Source organism: Ascaphus truei, assembly GCF_040206685.1.
Source record: "Ascaphus truei isolate aAscTru1 chromosome 3 unlocalized genomic scaffold, aAscTru1.hap1 SUPER_3_unloc_7, whole genome shotgun sequence".
Lineage (NCBI taxonomy): Eukaryota > Metazoa > Chordata > Amphibia > Anura > Ascaphidae > Ascaphus > Ascaphus truei.
In genome coordinates this window covers 469,057-489,587 of record NW_027453830.1, presented here as the reverse complement: position 1 = coordinate 489,587, position 20,531 = coordinate 469,057, and the positions used below count along the sequence as shown (strand labels likewise).

Here is a 20,531-nt window from a genome sequence, read left to right as displayed (position 1 = left end):
CACGGTAGGCCTGCGGATGTCTGGGAGCCCCGGGTCAGACCCACAGGTGTCTGCGGGGCCTCGGGTGGTTCCCTCGGGGGTCTGGGGAACTCACGAGTGCTCACTATGGGTCTGCGGTGCCCCCACAGAAGTGGGACCACACATCATCATCCCCGCACCTACGGGTCGGCGGTGCCCCCACAGAAGTGGGACCACACATCTTCATCCCCGCAGACTACGGGTCGGTGGTGCCCCCACAGATGTGAGACCACCGCTTCATCCCCGCATGTGTCACCCGTCGAACCACCAGCCTGATACCCGTGGGATACCCGAGGCGATCCACAGGTGGTCTCCAGAGGTCCCACGCAGAACCACGGAACCAACCCTGAATGTAAAAAAAATAAACCTGGCCTATACATTCATTACATACAACCCCCCCCCCCCCCAACACCTACAGTACAATAATGTGCAAAATAACTATTATCCAGATATGGATAATAGATTAATTGCCCATTATTAAAAACATTAACTAGCATATTAAAATAAATAAAGTACTACTGACCTCATCAATACGAAGTGTCCGTCGCCAGCAAAATCCTTGTCTTGCCCACAAAATACATTGCAAATACAAAGCCAATACATTGCAATTACATTCAGATATCAATTAACCCCTTAAACACCTTATCAGATAATAACCGCAAAGGTGATTAAGGGGTTAAGCCACACTGGCCCGATACCCACCCTTCACCCATGAATTTGTACAGTGGCATCATCATGCAACTATATATATATATACTGTATATATATATATAGATATATCTATATATATATATACAGTATATACACACACATGATGAACCAATATACAAATAAATGTAGAAGGGTTATCAAAACCATACTGTCCTACAAATAACACTTCTCCATACAGACACACTACAATAAACTCAATAATCCTGTGGATCGCCTCGGGTATCCCACGGGTATCAGGCTGGTGGTTCGACGGGTGACACATACGGGGATGAAGCGGTGGTCTCACATCTGTGGGGGCACCGCCGACCCGTAGTCTGCGGGGATGAAGATGTGTGGTCCCACTTCTGTGGGGGCACCGCCGACCCTTAGGTGCGGGGATGATGATGTGTGGTCCCACTTCTGTGGGGGCACCACGGACCCATAGTGAGCACTCGTGAGTTCCCCAGACCCCCGAGGGAACCACCCGAGGCCCCGCAGACACCTGTGGGTCTGACCCGGGTCTACCAGACATCCGCGGGCCTACCATGGGGACCCAATTGTGGCCGACGGTGACCCAATGAGACCACCTGGGGGCCATGGTGCTGGCGGGACCCACCAGCAGGCCTCCAGAATCTGTGTAAAAAGGGCTGCTGGTAAACTGTAGGTCTGTCCAGGTGCCCCGCCAGCCCACCGGGGACTCGCGTGGGGCTGCGTTATGAACCCTGTATGTAAAAGAATAAATCTTGTATTTATGGGGGGGCACAGGGGGTGGGTAATGTACAGTAGAGGCAACGTTTATTCTAGCATTTGCCGTAAACTAGCCGGGTTACATTCTGGGTATGTGCTGGGTATGTTCTGGGCTAGTTTGAGGCACGTTTAAGGCATTTCTGCATTGACTAACGACCCATAGGATTAACACAGCAGGGATCCCTGGCAGTCCAATTCAGTTTGAATGGGACGGCCAGGGACCCCCCGCTGTTAATCTGATAGGCCATTAATCAATGCAGAAATGCTGGGGCTAGTTTAAGGAACGTTTAAGGCATGTATTCAGAATGTAACTGGGTGTACCTGGGTCTTTTGGGGAATTGCCACTGGTTTTTGTTCGAATAAGAATTGCCTCTACTGTATTTAATAAATAGAATGATGTTTATTGTGGGTCACTGTAGTGTTTTTATTGTGGGTACTGTTTTTTTCCCCAACGGTATGTGGGTAGGCCTCCCTTGTGGGTACTGGGTGAGGGTGGTTAGGCCTCACGGGGGGGGGGGGTTAGTGTGGGAGGGTATGTAGGCATCCCGAGTGGTGGGTGAGGGTGGGTTAACCCCTTAATGACTGTAGCGGTTAATAACCGCTATGGTGATTAAGGGGTTAGGGGACATTACTTTGTATGTTTTCATTTTTGTCTCTTTTTTGCAGCAGCGGAGGGGCCATGTGCAGGTGGGTAGTGGGTAGTGGGTGTGGGTGTGGTTATTTACACGCGATCCCCCTCCCCACATTTACATACAGTACACTGCACTCACAGAAACACAGGCCAGGGAGATTTAACCGACACAATAGGGGGAGGGGGGCTTACACAGATTAGTCAAAGCAGGGAAGTTTAGCAGACACAATAGGGGGAGGGTTTTTTACATAGATTACAGTGAAGGCAGGGAAGCTTAACACACACAATAGGGGGAGGGTTTTTTACATAGATTACAGTGAAGTGAGGGAAGTTTAACACACACAATAGGGAGAGGGTTTTTTACATAGATTACAGTGAAGGCAGGGAAGTTTAACACACACAATAGGGGGATGGGGTTTTACATAGATTACAGTGAAGGCATGGAGGTTTAACACACACATTAAAAATATGTATTAAATGTATTTTTTGTTTATTCTGCCTTAACCCTTCATTGCCTTAGCGGCTATACGCTATGGTAATGAAGCAGCATCTCTGTATTTTTAATAATATTGTGCAGGAGCAGGGGGTCCCCTGAGCATTAATTTCTGGCTCAGGGAACCCCCTGCTCACTGTACAATATTATTAAAAATACAGAAATGCTGCTTCGTTACCATAGCACATAGCCGCAAAGGTAAAGAACGATTCTTTATTGATGTGTGTGATTTATTTATACTGTACATGTGCAGAGGGTCTCCGGAGCAGAACCGCTGTGGTTTTAGGTCCGGGGACCCCCTGCTCCCCGAGATACAGGCCCCTTTAGGGGGTGCCGGTATCCCTCTGCTTGCTTTACAGGCCGCGGTCACGTGATCGGGACCTTTAAATGCAGAGGGATACCGGCACCTCATAAAGGGGTCTATATCTCGGGAAGCAGGGGGTCCCCTGACCTGAAACCAACGCGGTTCAGCTCCGGAGACCCCCTGCACATGTACACTATGAATAAAAATGTACAGTACTGTATGTTAGTGGTTATAGGGGACGGCTTCAAAGACAACAGCTCGCAAACGCCCCCATGTGTTTTTACGCGGCATTGCAGTATTGCAGCCAGCGGGAATAAAATGCTTAAATCACAGCCGGGAAAATAATGCAATACACTCCGGCCCAAAACGATACAAAACCGAACATCACCGGGATATACTGAAATTTGCTGAACTAGCCGAGTTAGAATAAAATTGGTCGCCTCTGTAACTCACCCAGTCACTAACTCACTCACCCACCCAGTCACTAACTCATTCACCCACCCAGTCACTAACTCACTCACACACCCAGTCACTAACTCACTCACCCACCCACCCAGTCACTAACTCACCCAGCCACCCAATCACTAACTCACTCACCCACCCAGTCACTAACTCACTCACACACCCAGTCACTAACTTACTCTCCCACCCAGTCACTAACTCACTCACCCACTCAGTCACTAACTCACCCACCCACCCAGTCACTAACTCACCCACCCACCCATTCACTAACTCACTCACCCATCCACCCACCCAGTCACTAACTCACTCACCCACCCAGTCACTAACTCACTCACCCACCCACCCACTAACTCAACCCAGTCACTAACTCACCCAGTCAATAACTCACCCACCCACCCAGTCACTAACTCACCCACCCACCCAGTCACTAACTCACTCAACAACCAAGTCACTAACTCACTCAACTACCAAGTCACTAACTCACTCACCCACCCAATCACTAACTCAATCACCTACCCAGTCACTAACTCACTCACCCACCCAGTCACTAACTCACTCACACAGTCACTCACCCACCCACCCAGTCACTAACACACACCCACTCACTAACTCACTCAACCACCCACACAGTCACTAACTCACTCACCCACCCACTCAGTCACTAACTCACCCACCCACTAACTCACTCACCCACCCACCCAGTCATTAACTCAATCACCCACCCACCCACCCAGTCACTAACTTACCCACCCTGACAGTCACTAACTCACTCACCCACCCACCCAGTCACTAACTCACCCACTAACTCACTCACCCACCCACTAACTCACTCACCCTCCCAGTCACTAACTCACCCACCCAGTCACTAAAGTCACTAAAAGTCACTAAAAGTCACTAAAACCCAGTCACTATAGTCACTAAAACCCAGTCACTAAGTCACCAACCCAGTCACTAACCCACCTACCCCACCACCCAGTCACTAACTCACTCACCCACCCAGTCACTAACTCACCCACCCACCCAGTCACTAACTCAATCACCCACCCACCCAATCACTAACTTACCCACCCAGCCAGTCACTAACTCACTCACCCACCCACCCAGTCACTAACTCACCCACTAACTCACTCACCCACCCACTAACTCACTCACTCACCCTCCCAGTCACTAACTCACTCACCCACCCAGTCACTAAAGTCACTAAAAGTCACTAAAACCCAGTCACTAGTCACCCACCCACCCAGTCACTAAAACCCAGTCAATAAGTCACCCACCCAGTCACTAACCCACCTACCCACCCACCCAGTCACTAACCCACACACCCACCCAGTCACTAACCCACCCACCCAGTCACTAAAAGTCACTAAAAGTCACTAACCCACCCAGTCACTAACCCACCCACCCACTCAATAACTCAACCAGTCACTAACTCACCCAGCCAGTCACTAACTCACCCACCCAGTCACTAACTCACTCACCCACCCAGTCACTAACTCACTCACCCACCCAGTCACTAACTCACTCACCCACCCAGTCACGAACTCACTCTCCCACCCAGTCACTAACTCACTCACCCACCCAGTCACTAACTCACCCACCAATTCACTAACTCACTCACCCATCCACCCACCCACCCAGTCACTAACTCACTCACCCACCCAGTCACTAACTCACTCACCCACCCACTAACTCAACCCAGTCACTAACTCACCCAGTCACTAACTAACTCAACCCACCCAGTCACTAACTCACCCACCCACCCAGTCACTAACTCACTCAACAACCATGTCACTAACTCACTCAACCACCAAGTCACTAACTCACTCATCCATCCAATCACTAACTCAATCACCTACCCAGTCACTAACTCACTCACCCACCCAGTCACTAACTCACTCACCCAGTCACTCACCCACCCACCCAGTCACTAACACACACCCACTCACTAACTCACTCAACCACCCACACAGTCACTAACTCACTCACCCACCCACACAGTCACTAACTCACCCACCCACTAACTCACTCACCCACCCACCCAGTCATTAACTCACCCAACCACTCACTCACCCAGTCACTAACTCACTCACCCACCCAGTCACTAACTCACTCACCCACCCACCCACTCAGTCACTAACTCACTCACCCACCCAGTCACTAAGTCACCCACCCACCCACTCACTAACTCACCCACCCACCCAGTCACTAACTCACCCACACACACATTCACTAACTCACCCACCCAGTCACTAACTCACCCACTCACTAACTCGCTCACTCACCCAGTCACTAACTCACCCACCCACTCACTCTCCCACCCCCTAACTCACCCACCCACCCAGTAACTAAATCACCCACCCAGTCACTAACTCACCCACCAAGTCACTAACTCACCCACCCAGTCACTAAATCCACCCACCCAGTCACTCACTCACCCACCCAGTCACAAACTCACCCACCCAGTCACTCACTCACCCACCCACTCAACCACCCAGTCACTCACCCACCCAGTCACTAACTCAATCACCCACCCAGTCACTAACTTACCCACCCAGACAGTCACTAACTCACTCACCCACCCACCCTGTCACTAACTCACCCACCCAGTCACTCACCCACCCAGTCACTAACTCACCCACTAACTCACTCACCCACCCACTAACTCACTCACCCTCCCAGTCACTAGCTCACTCACCCACCCAGTCACTAACTCACCCACCCAGTCACTAACTCACACACCCAGTCACTAACTCACTCACCCACCCAGTCACTAACTCACCCACCCACCCACCCAGTCACTAACTCACTCACCCACCCACCCAGTCACTAACTCACTCACCCACCCACCCAGTCACTAACTCACTCAAGTCACTAACTCACCCACCCACCCAGTCACTAACTCATCCACCCACGCACTCACTAACTCACCCACGCAGTCACTAACTCACTCACCCACCCAGTCACTAGCTGAGAGACACCGCTCACTAACTCACTTACCCGCCCTCACTAACTCACCCGCTCACTCACTCGCTCGCCCACAAACTCACCCGCTCACTCACTAACTGACTAACTCACCCGCACAGTCACTAACTCACCCAGTCACTAACTCATCCACCCACAGAGAGAGGCCAATGGGGCGCAGAGATAGGGGGTGAGTGGACAGAGAGGGGGAGCGGGAGATTCAATCCCGGGCAACGCCGGGTATATCAGCTAGTAATAAATAAAGATAAACTGATCAAACAAATGACATAAAAACCTGATAGTTTTTCAACATTTATTTATCAACAAATGATTGAACATTCAATATCCATGTGTGAAGAAGTGCCGTATGTGAACCTTTAGATTCAGTACCTGGTGGTGCCCCCTTGAGCAGCAATGATTCCAACTAAGCGTTTCCTGTAACTGTTCGTCAGTCTCTCACATCGGTTTTGAGGAATTTTGGCCCATTCTTCCTTACAGAACTGCTTCAACTCAGTGAAATTTGAGAGCTTCCTTGCATGAACAGCTCGCTTCAGGTCCTGCCACAACATTTCAATGGGGTTTAGGTCCAGACTTTGACTAGGCCATTCTAAGACGCTGAATTTCTTAAGCCATTTTTATGTGAATCTGCTTGTATGTTTAGGATAATTGTCTTGCTGCATAACCACTTTAGGTTCAGCTTCAGCTCATGGACGGATGGCCTGACATTCTCCTCTAGAATCTTCTGATACAATGCAGTATTGATGGTTGTGTCAATGATGGCAAGCCGCGCCAAACTATCACACATCCACCAACCTGTTGGGATGAGGTTCTTCTCTTCGAAGACAGTGTTTGGTTTTCGCTAAATATAATGTTTCTCATTGAGGCCAAAATGTTCTACTTTTGACTCTTCTGTCCAAAAAACATTGCACTAGAAGTCTTGTGGATCATTTATGTGCTCTTTGGCAAATTTCAGATGGCAGCAATGTTCTTTTTGAGAGCAGTGCTTTCCTCCTGGCTATCATTCCATGAACACCATTCTTGTTCAGTCTTTTTTTGATAGTTAAGTGATGAACACTCACATTAGCCAAGGTGAAAGTCGCCTGCAGATTCTTGGATGTTACTCTTGGGTTCTTTGTGAGTTCCTGTATGATTTGCCGGTTTGTTCTTGTGGAGATTTTGGTAGGGCGACCGGTCCTCTGTAAAGTGGTCTTGAACGTTCTCATCTGTCTGACAGTGGGGACTCCATCCCAACCCCTGGGAATTGGGCTTGTAACCCTTTCTAGATCAATGAGCATCAATAACTGCTTTTCTGAGGTCAGAGATTTCATTTGACCATGGCATGACCTTACTCCCAAACTCACACCGAAAGATCTACCTAATTATTTAAACATCTGATTCCAATTATACCCTTTAATTTAGCTGATAAAACCAGGGTTTCACTTACTTTTGCACATAACCTGACTGTTACTCATTGTTTGTCTAATTCATACATCATTTTGTTTCAAAAGATATGGAATTGGTTAATATAAACCTTCTTGGATATTTAAGAAAAGACTGGTTTTGATTCAAGAAAGATTATCATGGGAAAACAATGGAACAATGGAATGTACATAATTATTATTGAGGTTCCCAAACTTTCTCTCACTACTGTTTGTGCATAAAGCAGTCCTGACAATAAGGTGTGAACATTTCCGTACAATATTCCAGTCGTATTGAAAGGAAAACTTCAGGGAGGTGATAGAAACTGATCAGTTTTCGTGTCCAGCGTACAATGCCACTGTTCAGTACGTGTGTACACATAATGCTGACCTGAAACCAGAAAATGCTATAGGACTTTTGAGAACCGAAATAAAAAACCTAGCAGTTTTTTCGTTATATATGTGAAATGTATTGTTTGAATAAAAAGCTGGTGGAGGGCTGTGAAACATGTAGAAGCTTTAAAGATAATATTGATCATACCCTAGGTAAGGAAGAAAAAGATGTACTGTAGCTGTTACTTAAACAGGAGCCTGAGAGTGGATTCGAAAATGTGCATCTCATAGAAAGATACAGAGAAGACTTCTTCAGGATTGGGCCATTTCTAAAGGAGGAGCTTGAGAGGAGTGCACTTAGCAAGTGTGAGGAGGCTGTTTGCATTCAAAAAGGGAAATATGAGATTCAATGTATCCAGAATAAATACCTGAGAAGAATTGAAGAGTGTCAGTAGCCTTCTGGAATGAAAACCTGTGAGCTGAGGAACACAAAACTGAAAGAAGAATTTGAGACGATGTGGAAGAATACATTGTCAGGTTTACAGACCAGTCATATAAACAATCACAATATCAGTCAAGAAATTCTACGGCAACTGAAAAGGAAATGAGCAATGAAGGGCGTTCTATAAATGAGACATTACTTAGGGTAAAAAAGGTTTAGGGAATTATGGGAAAATACTTTTAGATGAATTTGAAGTATGTTGAGAACTTGGTTCTGAATTAAATGCAACACAATATATGTTAGCCAAGGATATTATTATAATAAGATACAGGATCTTGGTTTCTCGTTGTTAGGTACAGTAGATGCAGTGATTATGTTACAAGGGAGCGTTATGATGGAACTTGCTGCCAGGAATTGCTGTGTGTGATCAAATGAAACACAGAGGACGAAATACTGAAGGCTGAAAAAGAGTCACATATCACCTTTGTTTGAGTTGGACATTAAAGCTGCAGTTCAAGATCCCGTTTTTTTTTTTTAGTTTTTTTTTTACTTCAATAGTTTCATTTGGGCATGCTCTACTTACCTGAAGAACTGCATAGCTGCCGGTCAATTCGTACTCCGTCTATTGATCGGCAAAGTTTGGTGACATCTTTAAATAGGGGGAATGTATGCTTTGCTAAAGCAACAAGCATGCTTTTAAAAATAGAATACAAGAAAATTGATATTTCAAAGTTGTTTTTTTTAAAACAGAAAATGCTAAAAGTATTTTTTCTTACTACAGAACTGATTTATTTAAAAAAAACACACATGCAGGATATTGCTTGAAGTGCAGCTTTAAGCTTTGGTTATTGGGGAAATAGCTGAAATGTTTCAGATGATGCATGAGAAGTTTAACCTAGAGAATGACCCCTGATATAGTAACGTGTTTGTTTTAATAGAAAGAAAATGTAATTACCACGGTTCAGGAAACAATTTCCCAAAAAATGTAGAGCATACAAAAGGTGAAGTACAAATTATGTTTTCTTCCATGGACCACAGGTTAGCGGGGCATGTTTTTCTAAAGTGCGGTGTTCCATATGTATACAGTATATACTGCATATTGAGGGGGATATAGACACAGTGTGAGCAACACATGACTGTTTGTTTGCAGCTTACCTTACTTCTCTGCTGAGCATTACTACACTAGCACAGAGTTAAGACAGATTTGTCTGCTTATCACCCCTACCAATCGCCTAGAATATTTGATGGCTCATTAGGCCATATCAGATAAAGCATTACCGGTGGATGACTTGAATATACATCGGGTCATCATAGATATGTTGAGATCCTGCTTTGCTGATGTAGCTAGGTCCCCTTGTCCCGCTACCCCCCCCCCCCTCCTCTTACCTCCGCTGCCGAGGGTCACGCAGCAGACCCGCCGGCACTTCTGGAGGGTGGGGGCTAGTGCAGGGAGCACTCTCGGTGTCTCCGAGTCCCCGGCGGCTCCCGAGGAGGGCGCCGCCATCTTCTATGTAGTTGCGCATGCGCAAGAGAAATGCGCGCGAGGCCCCCGCAGGGAGAATAGCTCCCAAGAGCAGTCAGCCCCCAGGGTGCACAGGGGCAGAGTCAGGTGACGCCAGGTAGCCAATAGGGCTGGACGATCTCCCTGCAAGGGAGATTAGATACATTTCGCGGGTTTGGAGCACGCTAGTTCAGTTGGTGACCGGAGCAGCTAGGGGAAGGAGGTAGGGTGCAGGAGTCAGTGACTCCCTGCACTAGGACAACAGCCCTCTAGGCCCCAGATAGCCCTGAGTCACAGTAGCTGAGTGCTATAGGGACAGGCCCTAGGTTAGGGACCCTGCCCCATTAGCCGTTTGCTAGTTAGGGACACAGCAGACGCTGCGTTTCCTGCTGAGAGACTTGGGCTCAAGTCTCCGCCATTAAAGAAAGCTGGACTATCTTCAGGGTGGGATCGCCCCTGATGGATCACCACATGGGTGGATCCTGGATGTCGTGTAGGAGCTCGTCTGATCCTTTGAGAAGATCCTTTAAAGCCAGGTATCGTTATAAGTGCACCAACAGAGCACTCACACGGGACTAGTGGCTGCGCAGTCACACACACATCAATATCATTTAAAGGGACATATTGTGTGGGGTCACTGGACATGGGGAGGGATCACCCGGTGGGAGGAGGTTGCTTCCTGCGAGAGTGAGGGACACCTGGTAATTATATGCAAGTATGTTCTATGCTCACAAGTAAAGTTATTGGTTGTTTTACATGCTGTTGTGTGATCTATATATATATATTGTCCTGCGAGGATCACTCCCCCTTTGGTGGAAGCCATCGCAGGTGGAGGTGCTGCACCGAGTACGAGGTTACTCCTATTACTATTATACATGCCCCAGGCTCCCCGTGGCAGAGGCTTAGGCCCCCTGTGAGCCTAACAGGTAAAGCACCACACTTGGTAACACTAAGTTCCCTGCACACACACATTATATGCGATTGTATGGGGGAATACCCGTTACATTTGGAGGCGCTGCTGAGATATCAGACCTGGGGTGCCCTATTCAAACCTGTATCATAAGAGAACAGCAACATGGGATTCCCTCACGTCAAGAAGTCCATGCGTGGGCCATCTCCGTCCTGGAGCCCCCTAGTTACGTCGTGGCCGTAGGGAACGTTCCAGCATTAGTAGCAGAGACTAACATCCGGGACTCGCTGAGGGAGCTCATAGGGTCAGATAAAGTATGGTACCGGGACAGGGTGTTCGACCCTACTTTTTATTGGAGCACCATACTATTCACTGTGGTGCGGGACATATGCCAAGAGACGGCCCCGAACACTCTAGTAGCCCCCGAGTGCCCACCAGAAGGCTACCCCGTTATATACTCGGACTTACCAGTAATACGGGAAATGTTTTCACCAAGGGCCCCTCCTCCGGCTCCAGATGAACCATCCACCAGTACTTGGACACCAACTGCACCAGTGTCAAGTACCCCAAACCGGGTCGAACGTCCCCCACCCAAAGTCTCCTTTACCCCAAACGCTCTCACGGGAGCCACTAGTTGGGCTGACAGTCCGCCCCCTTCACCCCCCACCGCACCCCGTGAGGGAAACTCCCGGCCTATCAGAGAGAGGGTAACTAATGAAGGTTCTGCAATGGGGGGGACGCTACCCCAATTCGTCGAAGCCATCACCCTGGCCTCCCAGTCCCAAAGCTACCAGAAACTCAAAGCCTTCTCGGGAGTACTTCCAACACGACAGGGGGAGAGAGGGATAGACCTTTGGAGGTAGAATGCGTTAAAAGTTGTAGAGGAATGGTCGTGCACTAACACAGTAAAGAGGCAGCGTATCATGGAGTGTCTCAGGCCTCCCGCTTCTGCCATTGTAACCACCCACAGGGACCAACATCCAGAGTTGACAGCGTTGGAGATAGTGGAATTCCTGCTGGAAGCGTACGGACTAGCAGAAGATGAAGGAGCGATCTGGACGAAGTACTACAATCTCTATCAGAAGGAGGGAGAGGACTTGTCGGCCTTTATACACCGCCTGCAACTGGTCTTGGGAATCCTACTCAGTCGTAAGCTGATTCCTGCCCCTGGGATGGATGAGGCACTTCGTAAGCAGTACCTGCGGGGATCAAGCCCCACTCACCCCATAGCCAATATGCTCTGCAGCAAAATAATGGACGGGAGTCCCCCTACGTTCACCGGGTTGATGCGCCTGGTGAAAATTCAGGAGGCACATGCTTTGCTACACTCTACCGCAAAATCCAAGAACCCCCCCGTCTCAAAGGGAAAGTGCTCTATGGAAAAGGAAGAGTCTGCCGCTCTGTCCAAGGGGTACAAGCCGAAACCCTCCGACAGTCCACCTTCCCCATCCAAGGTTCGTCCAGAACGCCACAAGGTTGTGAGCTATAACTGCGGTAAGAAGGGCCACTTTTCCAGTAACAGTCCGGAGAGGGAGGACCCTCCAGAGGAGAAACCTCCCGATAGAGGAAAATCAGCCCGGTCAATGGTCTGTCGCGTACAAATGGCAGCGTCTGACCTGGAACCCCCTCTTTCTGGAACCGAAGATGCCTCTTCTGCCTCCGGCCCCAGTGATGACGCCTCACCAAGGGAAGCTTACAGTCAAGTAGGCCCCGCGGCCATCGTACCTGTTGTACTGGAAGGGATCTACGCATTGGCCCTACTGGACATGGGATCACAAGTGACCATTATAAATCGCAAGTTCTATGACCAGCACCTTAGACACTGCCCCCTGAGGTCGGCCGAACATATGAAGGTTAGGGGGTTAAGTAATGAAGACTACCCCATCGATGGGATTGTAAGGGTGCAACTGGAAATACTTCAACTGAACACCGGCAAGAAACACCCCATGCATGTAGCGGCAATGGTATGCCCGGAGCCCCAAGATCAGTATCCGATCATCTTGGGAACCAACACTGATATAGTACAAGCTGTAATCAGAGCATACCTGAAAGAGACCAACGAGTTGCCACTGGCAATTTCGCTCCTAGACCCCGTCTTACGAGAAGAGTGCAACCAGGTATATGCCTTGGAACGTCACGGGGATCTCTACAATCATCAACGCGGACTGACGACCATATTACCAGGGGGAGTGCGACGAATGGCCATCTGGTGCTGTTATCCCGAGCGAGATGAGAACGATCAGCTGTTCTCTCTGGAGAGAACCCCTGAGGAAGAAGTTCAGAGAGGGTATCGGGTTCTACCCGAAGTAAGGGAGTGGGCGACTAAAATCCCTCTACAAACTTACGTATATGTGCAGAACATCTCCCCATTCCCGATGGATCTTGATGCCGGACTGAGTCTGGGTTGCATATATCCGGTTAGCCCTGTGGAAACAACGTCTCAGGTGAACGCTGCTGCAGTGGATGAGCGATTAGTCGAGTTAGACTTCAACTTTGGCGAGTCAACGTTGCCAATGGAGTGGAAAGAGCGGCTGACAACCCAATTGAATAAACGACGGACTGTATTCTCCACGAGTGAGATGGATGTGGGGTGCAGTCGCAGCGCTCAATATGCCATTAGACTGAGTGATGCCACTCCGCTCCGGGAACACTCTCGTCGCATCGCCCCTAGAGATGTGGACGATGTAAGGAATGTCTTGCAAGAAATGGAGACCGCTGGGATATTGACGGAGTCTCGGAGCCCTTACGCCTCTCCCATAGTGGTGGTAAGGAAGAAGAATGGATCCGTACGACTGTGTGTCGACTATCGAACCCTGAATAACCGTACGATACCGGACCAGTACAACCTTCCCCGCATTGAAGAGATCCTGAATGCTCTGAATGGAAGCCAATGGCTCAGTGTGCTTGATCTACAATCTGGGTACTATCAGGTACCCATGAATGCAGAGGATCAGGAGAAAACAGCCTTTGTCTGCCCCATGGGGTTCTACCAATTTACACGTATGCCCCAAGGTATATGTGGGGCCCCTGCTACTTTCCAAAGACTGATGGAGAAGACAATCAGGGACATGAACCCTCGGGAGTGTCTCGTCCACCTGGACGACATCATTGTCTTTGGAAGAACTCTGGAAGAGCATGAAGAAAGGCTACTTAAAGTGATAGACCGTCTTGGGAAGGAAGGGTTGAAATTGTCCCTAGACAAGTGCCGGTTTTGTCACACCTCGGTGACCTACGTGGGGGACATCGTGTCTGCTCAAGGGATCACCACCGACCCAGCCAAAGTAGAAGCGGTCATAAACTGACCACGTCCCGAGAATGTCACAGAACTACGATCCTTCCTGGGGTTCTGTGGGTATTACCGTCTCTTCGTGGAAGGGTACCCTAGTAGAGCTAAACCCCTGAACAATCTGTTGAAGATATACCCCGAAGATAGCGGAAGGAAGGCTGTATCGGCTCGCGAACCGTTTGGTGATAAATGGACGTCTGAGTGTGAACAGGCCTTCCTGAAATTTAAGAAATCCTTGACCGAAGCGCCGGTGCTTGCGTATGCTGATCTCGAACAACCAAACGTTCTACATGTGGATGCCAGTCTCAATGGTCTGGGTGCCGTCCTGCATCAGAAGCACCCCTAGGGCCTTCAGCCTGTAGCCTACATCAGCCGCAGTCTGACCCCCAGTGAACAGAGATACCCCGTCCACAAGTTGGAGTTCCTGGCTCTCAAGTGGGCGATCACCGAGAAGCTCCACGATTACCTTTACGGGGTTACATTTGAGGTAAGGACGAATAACAATCCCCTCACGTACATAAATACTTCGGCCAAATTGGATGCAGCAGGACAACAATGGCTGGCCGCTCTGAACAATTACCGCTTCTCCCTGAAGTGTAAGCCGGGACCCTTGAATATCGGGGCTGACGCCCTCTCCCGACGGCCAGGGCTAAGTGCTACTCAAGATGATGAGGAATGGGAAGAACTCCCAGGACCCAGGGTGCGAGCTATGTGTAGCACTGCCGCCATCATCAACGACCAAGTGGCCTTCTCAGAATTAAGGGTTGCAGATTCATTGGGATGCCAGTCGCAGGCTGTCCCAGCCGCCTACTGCGATCCAAAAGGGATGAACATAACGCATGACAAAGTGCTACGGTGGAAAGATCTGGTAGACTACCAAATACGCGATCCTGTCGTTAGTATTATTAGGCAAGCCGTCGAAAAGAAGAACCCAGCCCTTCTGAAGCGTGCTCCCAATGACTTGGTGGCCTTGCTCATGTGGGAAATGGACAAATTCGAAATAGACAACTGCTTACTCTATCGGGTGGTGCAATACCACAACCAACCGGATAGGCGACAACTAGTCCTCCCTAAGAAATTGCAATACATGGTGTTGAAGTCCCTACATGATGAGCATGGACATCTCGGAGTAGAGAAGACCTTTGGGTTGGTCAGAGACCGCTTTTTCTGGCCAAAGATGCGAGAGGCCGTCGAACGCCACTGTCGCCGTTGTACTAGGTGTATACAGCGCAAGACCCTGCCGACCAGAGCAGCACCCATGGGCCATCTGAAGAGTTCTGGCCAAATGGACCTTTTGTGTATGGACTTTCTGTGCATTGAGACCGATAGCAGGGGAATATGCAACGTGCTGGTCATCACGGACCATTACATCCATTATGCCCAGGCCATCACCACGAAAGATTAGAAAGCCATCACAGTGGCAAAAATATTATGGGAGAAGTATTTCGTGCACTACGGTCTTCCCAACCGCCTTCACTCAGACCAAGGTCGGGACTTCGAGAGCACGTTGATCCGAGAACTGCTCAAAATGCTAAACATTGCCAAATCACGAACGACCCCGTATCACCCCGAAGGAGATGCACTGCCAGAATGATTTAATCGAACCTTACTGGACATGCTCGGAACTCTACAGAGTGTTTAGAAAACTGAATGGAGTTAACACGTGGAGGCTCTGGCGCATGCGTACTATTGCACACGACACGAGTCAACTGGATTCTCCCCATAATTCCTCATGTTTGGGCGAGAGGCGAGACTGCCAGTGGATGTACGTCTTAGAGTCTCGACGGATGGTATACACAATGCTACCCATTTCAAATACGTGTAAAGACTTAAAGACAGTTTACAGCAGGCCTATCAACAAGCTGAGAAGTCTACAGCTAAGCTGAACGTGGGAAATAAAAGGCGATACGATCATAAGGTCAAATATCGGGAACTTCGTCCTGGGGACGCTGTGTTGCTTCGGAATTTGGGAGTCCCGGGAAAACACAAATTGGCCGATCGATGGAGAGATGGGGTATATGAAATAGAATCTCAGATGCCTGGCCTCCCGGTCTATCGCATCAAAGACACTGAAGGCCGGCTAAAGGTATGGCACCGTAATCATCTTCTCCCCATTCCACAAGTGGGAGATGAGGAAGCAGAGATACCGGCCACACCGCTCAACGGTGAGTCCAACTTATCAGGGATGGGTCAAGAGACTGTCAATAACGAGACCCACTCTGAAACTCCTGAAGATCCTATGGAAGGACCCTCTCAAAGGGACTACCCCACAGAAGGGGCATCTCCCAGAGGAGCTACAGGTAAAGGGTTCCATAGGCCAACGCCTACTAAGGTGGCACCAACAGGCCAGCATTTGGATCCACAGAGCCCGTGCTTTGTGCCTAACAGAGACTGTTCAGAGACATTTCTCCCCTCAAGGGAAGAGGCTGAGCCTGAGGACTGTGTTTATTACTCCCCCGAGGGAGTTGCAGAAGAACAGCTCCGCAGGAGCCAAAGAGTCAGGTACCCTCCAACTCGGGTAACCTATGATCAAATTGGGGCACCCCATTATGAGGCTCAGCAGTGGTCTCAGAGCAAGATCCAATCTGTGATTGTGATGCTCACATAATTGTGCAATATTGTTTAGAGTCGTGCATGTGCTGTTATATGATCAAACTGCATTTTTATTATATAATTTCTGTACATGGTTGAGCTCTGTATCCCAAGCGAGGACGTTGGGGTTTTTTCCAGGGGGAGGATGTAGTTGGTTCCCCTTGTCCCGCAACCCCCCCCCCCCCTCCTCTTACCTCCGCTGCCGAGGGTCACGCGGCAAACCCGCCGGCACTTCTGGGGGGTGGGGGCTAGTGCAGGGAGCGCTCTCTGTGTCTCAGAGTCCCCGGCGGCTCCCGAGCAGGGCGCCGCCATCTTCTATGTAGTTGCGCATGCGCAAGAGAAGTGCGCGCGAGGCCCCCGCAGGGAGAATAGCTCCCAAGAGCAGTCAGCCCCCAGGGTGCACAGGGGCAGAGTCAGGTGACGCCAGGTAGCCAATAGGGCTGGAGGATCTCCCTGCAAGGGAGATAAGATACATTTTGCGGGTTTGGAGCACGCTAGTTCAGTTGGTGACCGGAGCAGCTAGGGGAAGGAGGTAGGGTGCAGGAGTCAGTGACTCCCTGCACTAGGCCAGCAGCCCTCTAGGCCCCAGATAGCCCTGAGTCACAGTAGCTGAGTGCTATAGGGACAGGCCCTAGGTTAGGGACCCTGCCCCATTAGCCGTTTGCTAGTTAGGGACACAGCAGACGCTGTGTTTCCTGCTGAGAGACTTGGGCTCAAGTCTCCGCCATTAAAGAGAGCTGGACTATCTTCAGGGTGGGATCGCCCCTGACGGATCACCACACGGCTGGATCCTGGATGTCGTGTAGGAGCTCGTCTGATCCTTTGAGAAGATCCTTGAAAGCCAGGTGCCGCCGCACCAGGCAGGTATCGTTATAAGTGTAACAACAGAGTACTCACACGGGACTAGTGGCTGCGCAGTCACACACACATCAATATCATTTAAAGGGACATATTGTGTGGGGTCACTGGACACGGGCTGGGATTACCCGGTGGGAGGAGGTTGCATCCTGCGAGACACCGTAGTAGTGTCTCCTCTAGGGAGGGACACCTGGTTATTATATGCAAATACGTTCAATGCTCACAAGTAAAGTTATTGGTTGTTTTACATGCTGTTGTGTGATCTATATATATATATTGTCCTGCGAGGATCACTCCCCCTCTGGTGGGAGTCATCGCAGGTGGAGGCGCTGCACCGAGTACGAGGTTACTCCTATTACTATTATACGTGCCCCAGGCTCCCCGTGGCGGAGGCTTAGACCCCCTGTGAGCCTAACAGGTAAAGCACCACACTTGGTAACACTAAGTTCCCCGCACACACACATTATATGCGATTGTATGGGGGAATACCCGTTACACTAACACACATTATTATATGGTTATTGGTAACGTAGATACGTTCGTGGATTTCTGAATTGTGTGTCTAGCACCCACCTACCTTTTTTTTATATTTGGGGAGGTTTATATCCCTACACTGTATATATGGTCACTGTAATTGTTCATTCGTCGATGTCAAATAATTAATAAAGTTTTATTGTCTTTGGCCATTTTGGCTTTTACTGGTATCCATCCTCCTACAGGGATGGGACCGGCTACTATGGGTAACCTGTATCTATTTACCATCTAAGTAGCATACCTGTTAGACATTTGTGCTAAATACACTAAACTATACCAGACTGAGTGCAGGAAATAGGAATCTTTTGGTGATTCTGTCATCAGCTTTTTGTTTGGATCTATGCTGAATTCTTTCCCCTATATGCACAGGTCATAAGTTACTACTGCATCCAATGAGGTGAGCGGTGTGGTTAATTTGTTGTGTCAGAGATTTTCAGCCCAACAGAGTAAAAGGAAAAAGATGTTGTGATGTATACACAGAACATTTTCCAAAGGGTCTAAGGCCTAACATTCCATCCATAGGGATAAATAAACAAACAATAAAATGCCTTTAATGTTTATTTGTTTTGACAGTGAGAACTGGAAGGAAAAAGAAGGTACACTCCGTAGAACCGTGAAACAAGTCCTAAAGTGTGATGTCTTGAAAAGAAACCCATTTGAGCCTGAAGTTCTGCCACCAGCAGATTGCATACTCAGCTGCCTCTGCTTGGAAGTTGCCTGCAAGGATATCCAGTCTCTTTGCAATACCCTGAAACATTTCCATGACCTGATCAAGCCCGGAGGTCACTTAATCGTTCTGAGTTCGCTAAATTGTTCCTTTTACTATGTTGGCCAAAAGTGCTTTTATTGCATGGCCATAACAAAGGAAGGCCTGGAACTGGCTTTTAAAGGGGCTGGTTATGAAATTGAGAAACTGGAGGTACTTCCACGTGAACACCGGTCAGCTTTGAACATTTCTGATTCTGATAGTTATTACTTTGTGCATGCCCGTAAGCCACACAATCTGTAAGCCCCTCACCCATCAATTCTATTAGCGTGTTAAAATGCAGGTGTTAGGTGAGCAAAAAAAGAAGGGGCATTTTAGTAGCTTATCAATAAAATAAGTAAACATTGGAAATGTTGGATATGTTGGATACGTTGAGGCTAAGTCTTAGTTCACCTTAAATCCCACTAATTGTATGAAAAATGTGCTAAGACTTAGCACCATTTAGTAACGTTGGTGCGTTGCAGTGTTTTACTGTATATTGGTGTATTAAGCAATGTTGCAGCCTCTCCAGCACTGAAAACATAAGGGGAATATTTACTAAGTGGTGCAAAGCTATATAACACTACATTAACCTGTAAGACACCTTGTGTGTTGTTTACTTAAGCAAAACTGATGCAAAGACTGTGCAAAAGAATTGCACCAGATTTATCACAGGAAAAACTCCCTTTGCTTTTAATGGGATTCCTTTTTCTTGATGAATATTTCTCAGTTTATTCCACTGGTTCTGCCCAAATGTTGCAGCCGGGAGACTGTAGTAAATTGACCCTTTCATTCATAAAGTGTGTTATGGGTTCTGAGTAAGAGTAACGAAGAAATATTCATTTTACATTTTCATTTAACATATGGTTAAAAATACCATGCAACTCACATATACGCTTTGCAATACTTTGTTACATTGAGCACGTGGTTAGATATTTTAGATAACACTTTGGGGCGAACTAAGCAGTATGATTTCCTAACAGACCTCCTGGTCCATTCAAGTCAAGGTGTCTTACTGTATGTTCACAAAGTCAAACCGTAATCAGGTCTATGGCTCCAATTCAACATGATGTCTTCCCCAGGTGCTGGAGAAGGGGGACTTAGCCCATATGGCCTGTTGTGCAGCTGTAGGTCCATGTTTACTAAGTGGTGCTGCTCTACAAGAAGGCTTCCAGCTCTAGCAGTTACCTTGCAGCCCAATTCAAGTGAATATGCTAAATAATACTTAAACATGTTTTTTGTTAAAATTGTATAAAATGTTTTACCAGGAAGTAATACATTGAGAGTTACCTCTCGTTTTCATGCATGTCTTGGGCACAGAGATATGAGAATACTTGGTTTCATTAAATAAAATAGGCTTCTTTTTAAGTAGAAATATTAAAGCTTTTCAGATTTCCTTTATATTTAGATGATATACATGGCGGGTTAAAGCACTGTTATTTGTTTTGGCCATCCCTCTGTTTCTCTAACCTTTTGTCTCTAATTCTCTCGGCATGTGCCAGGCAAGATATTAACTATCAGACTAATCTGTAAATGTGCATAGAAGAGCTCTGCTTGATTATGAATAAACCCTGTTTGCATCATCGGTGATTGTTGTGTTATTTCT

The 20,531-nt window shown here is 48.1% G+C and overlaps 1 protein-coding gene across 1 annotated transcript in view; it reads left to right on the top strand.

Moving 5' to 3' along the window:
- Positions 1-19,886, top strand: part of LOC142473355 (indolethylamine N-methyltransferase-like) — a 35,492-nt gene extending 15,606 nt beyond the window's left edge. Inside the window, exon 3 of the mRNA XM_075580589.1 lies at positions 18,754-19,886. Within this exon, the coding sequence (XP_075436704.1) occupies positions 18,754-19,189 (436 nt within the window). The 3' untranslated portion in view covers positions 19,190-19,886. The remainder of the gene's footprint in view (positions 1-18,753) is intronic.
- The last annotated feature ends 645 nt before the right edge of the window (positions 19,887-20,531 follow it).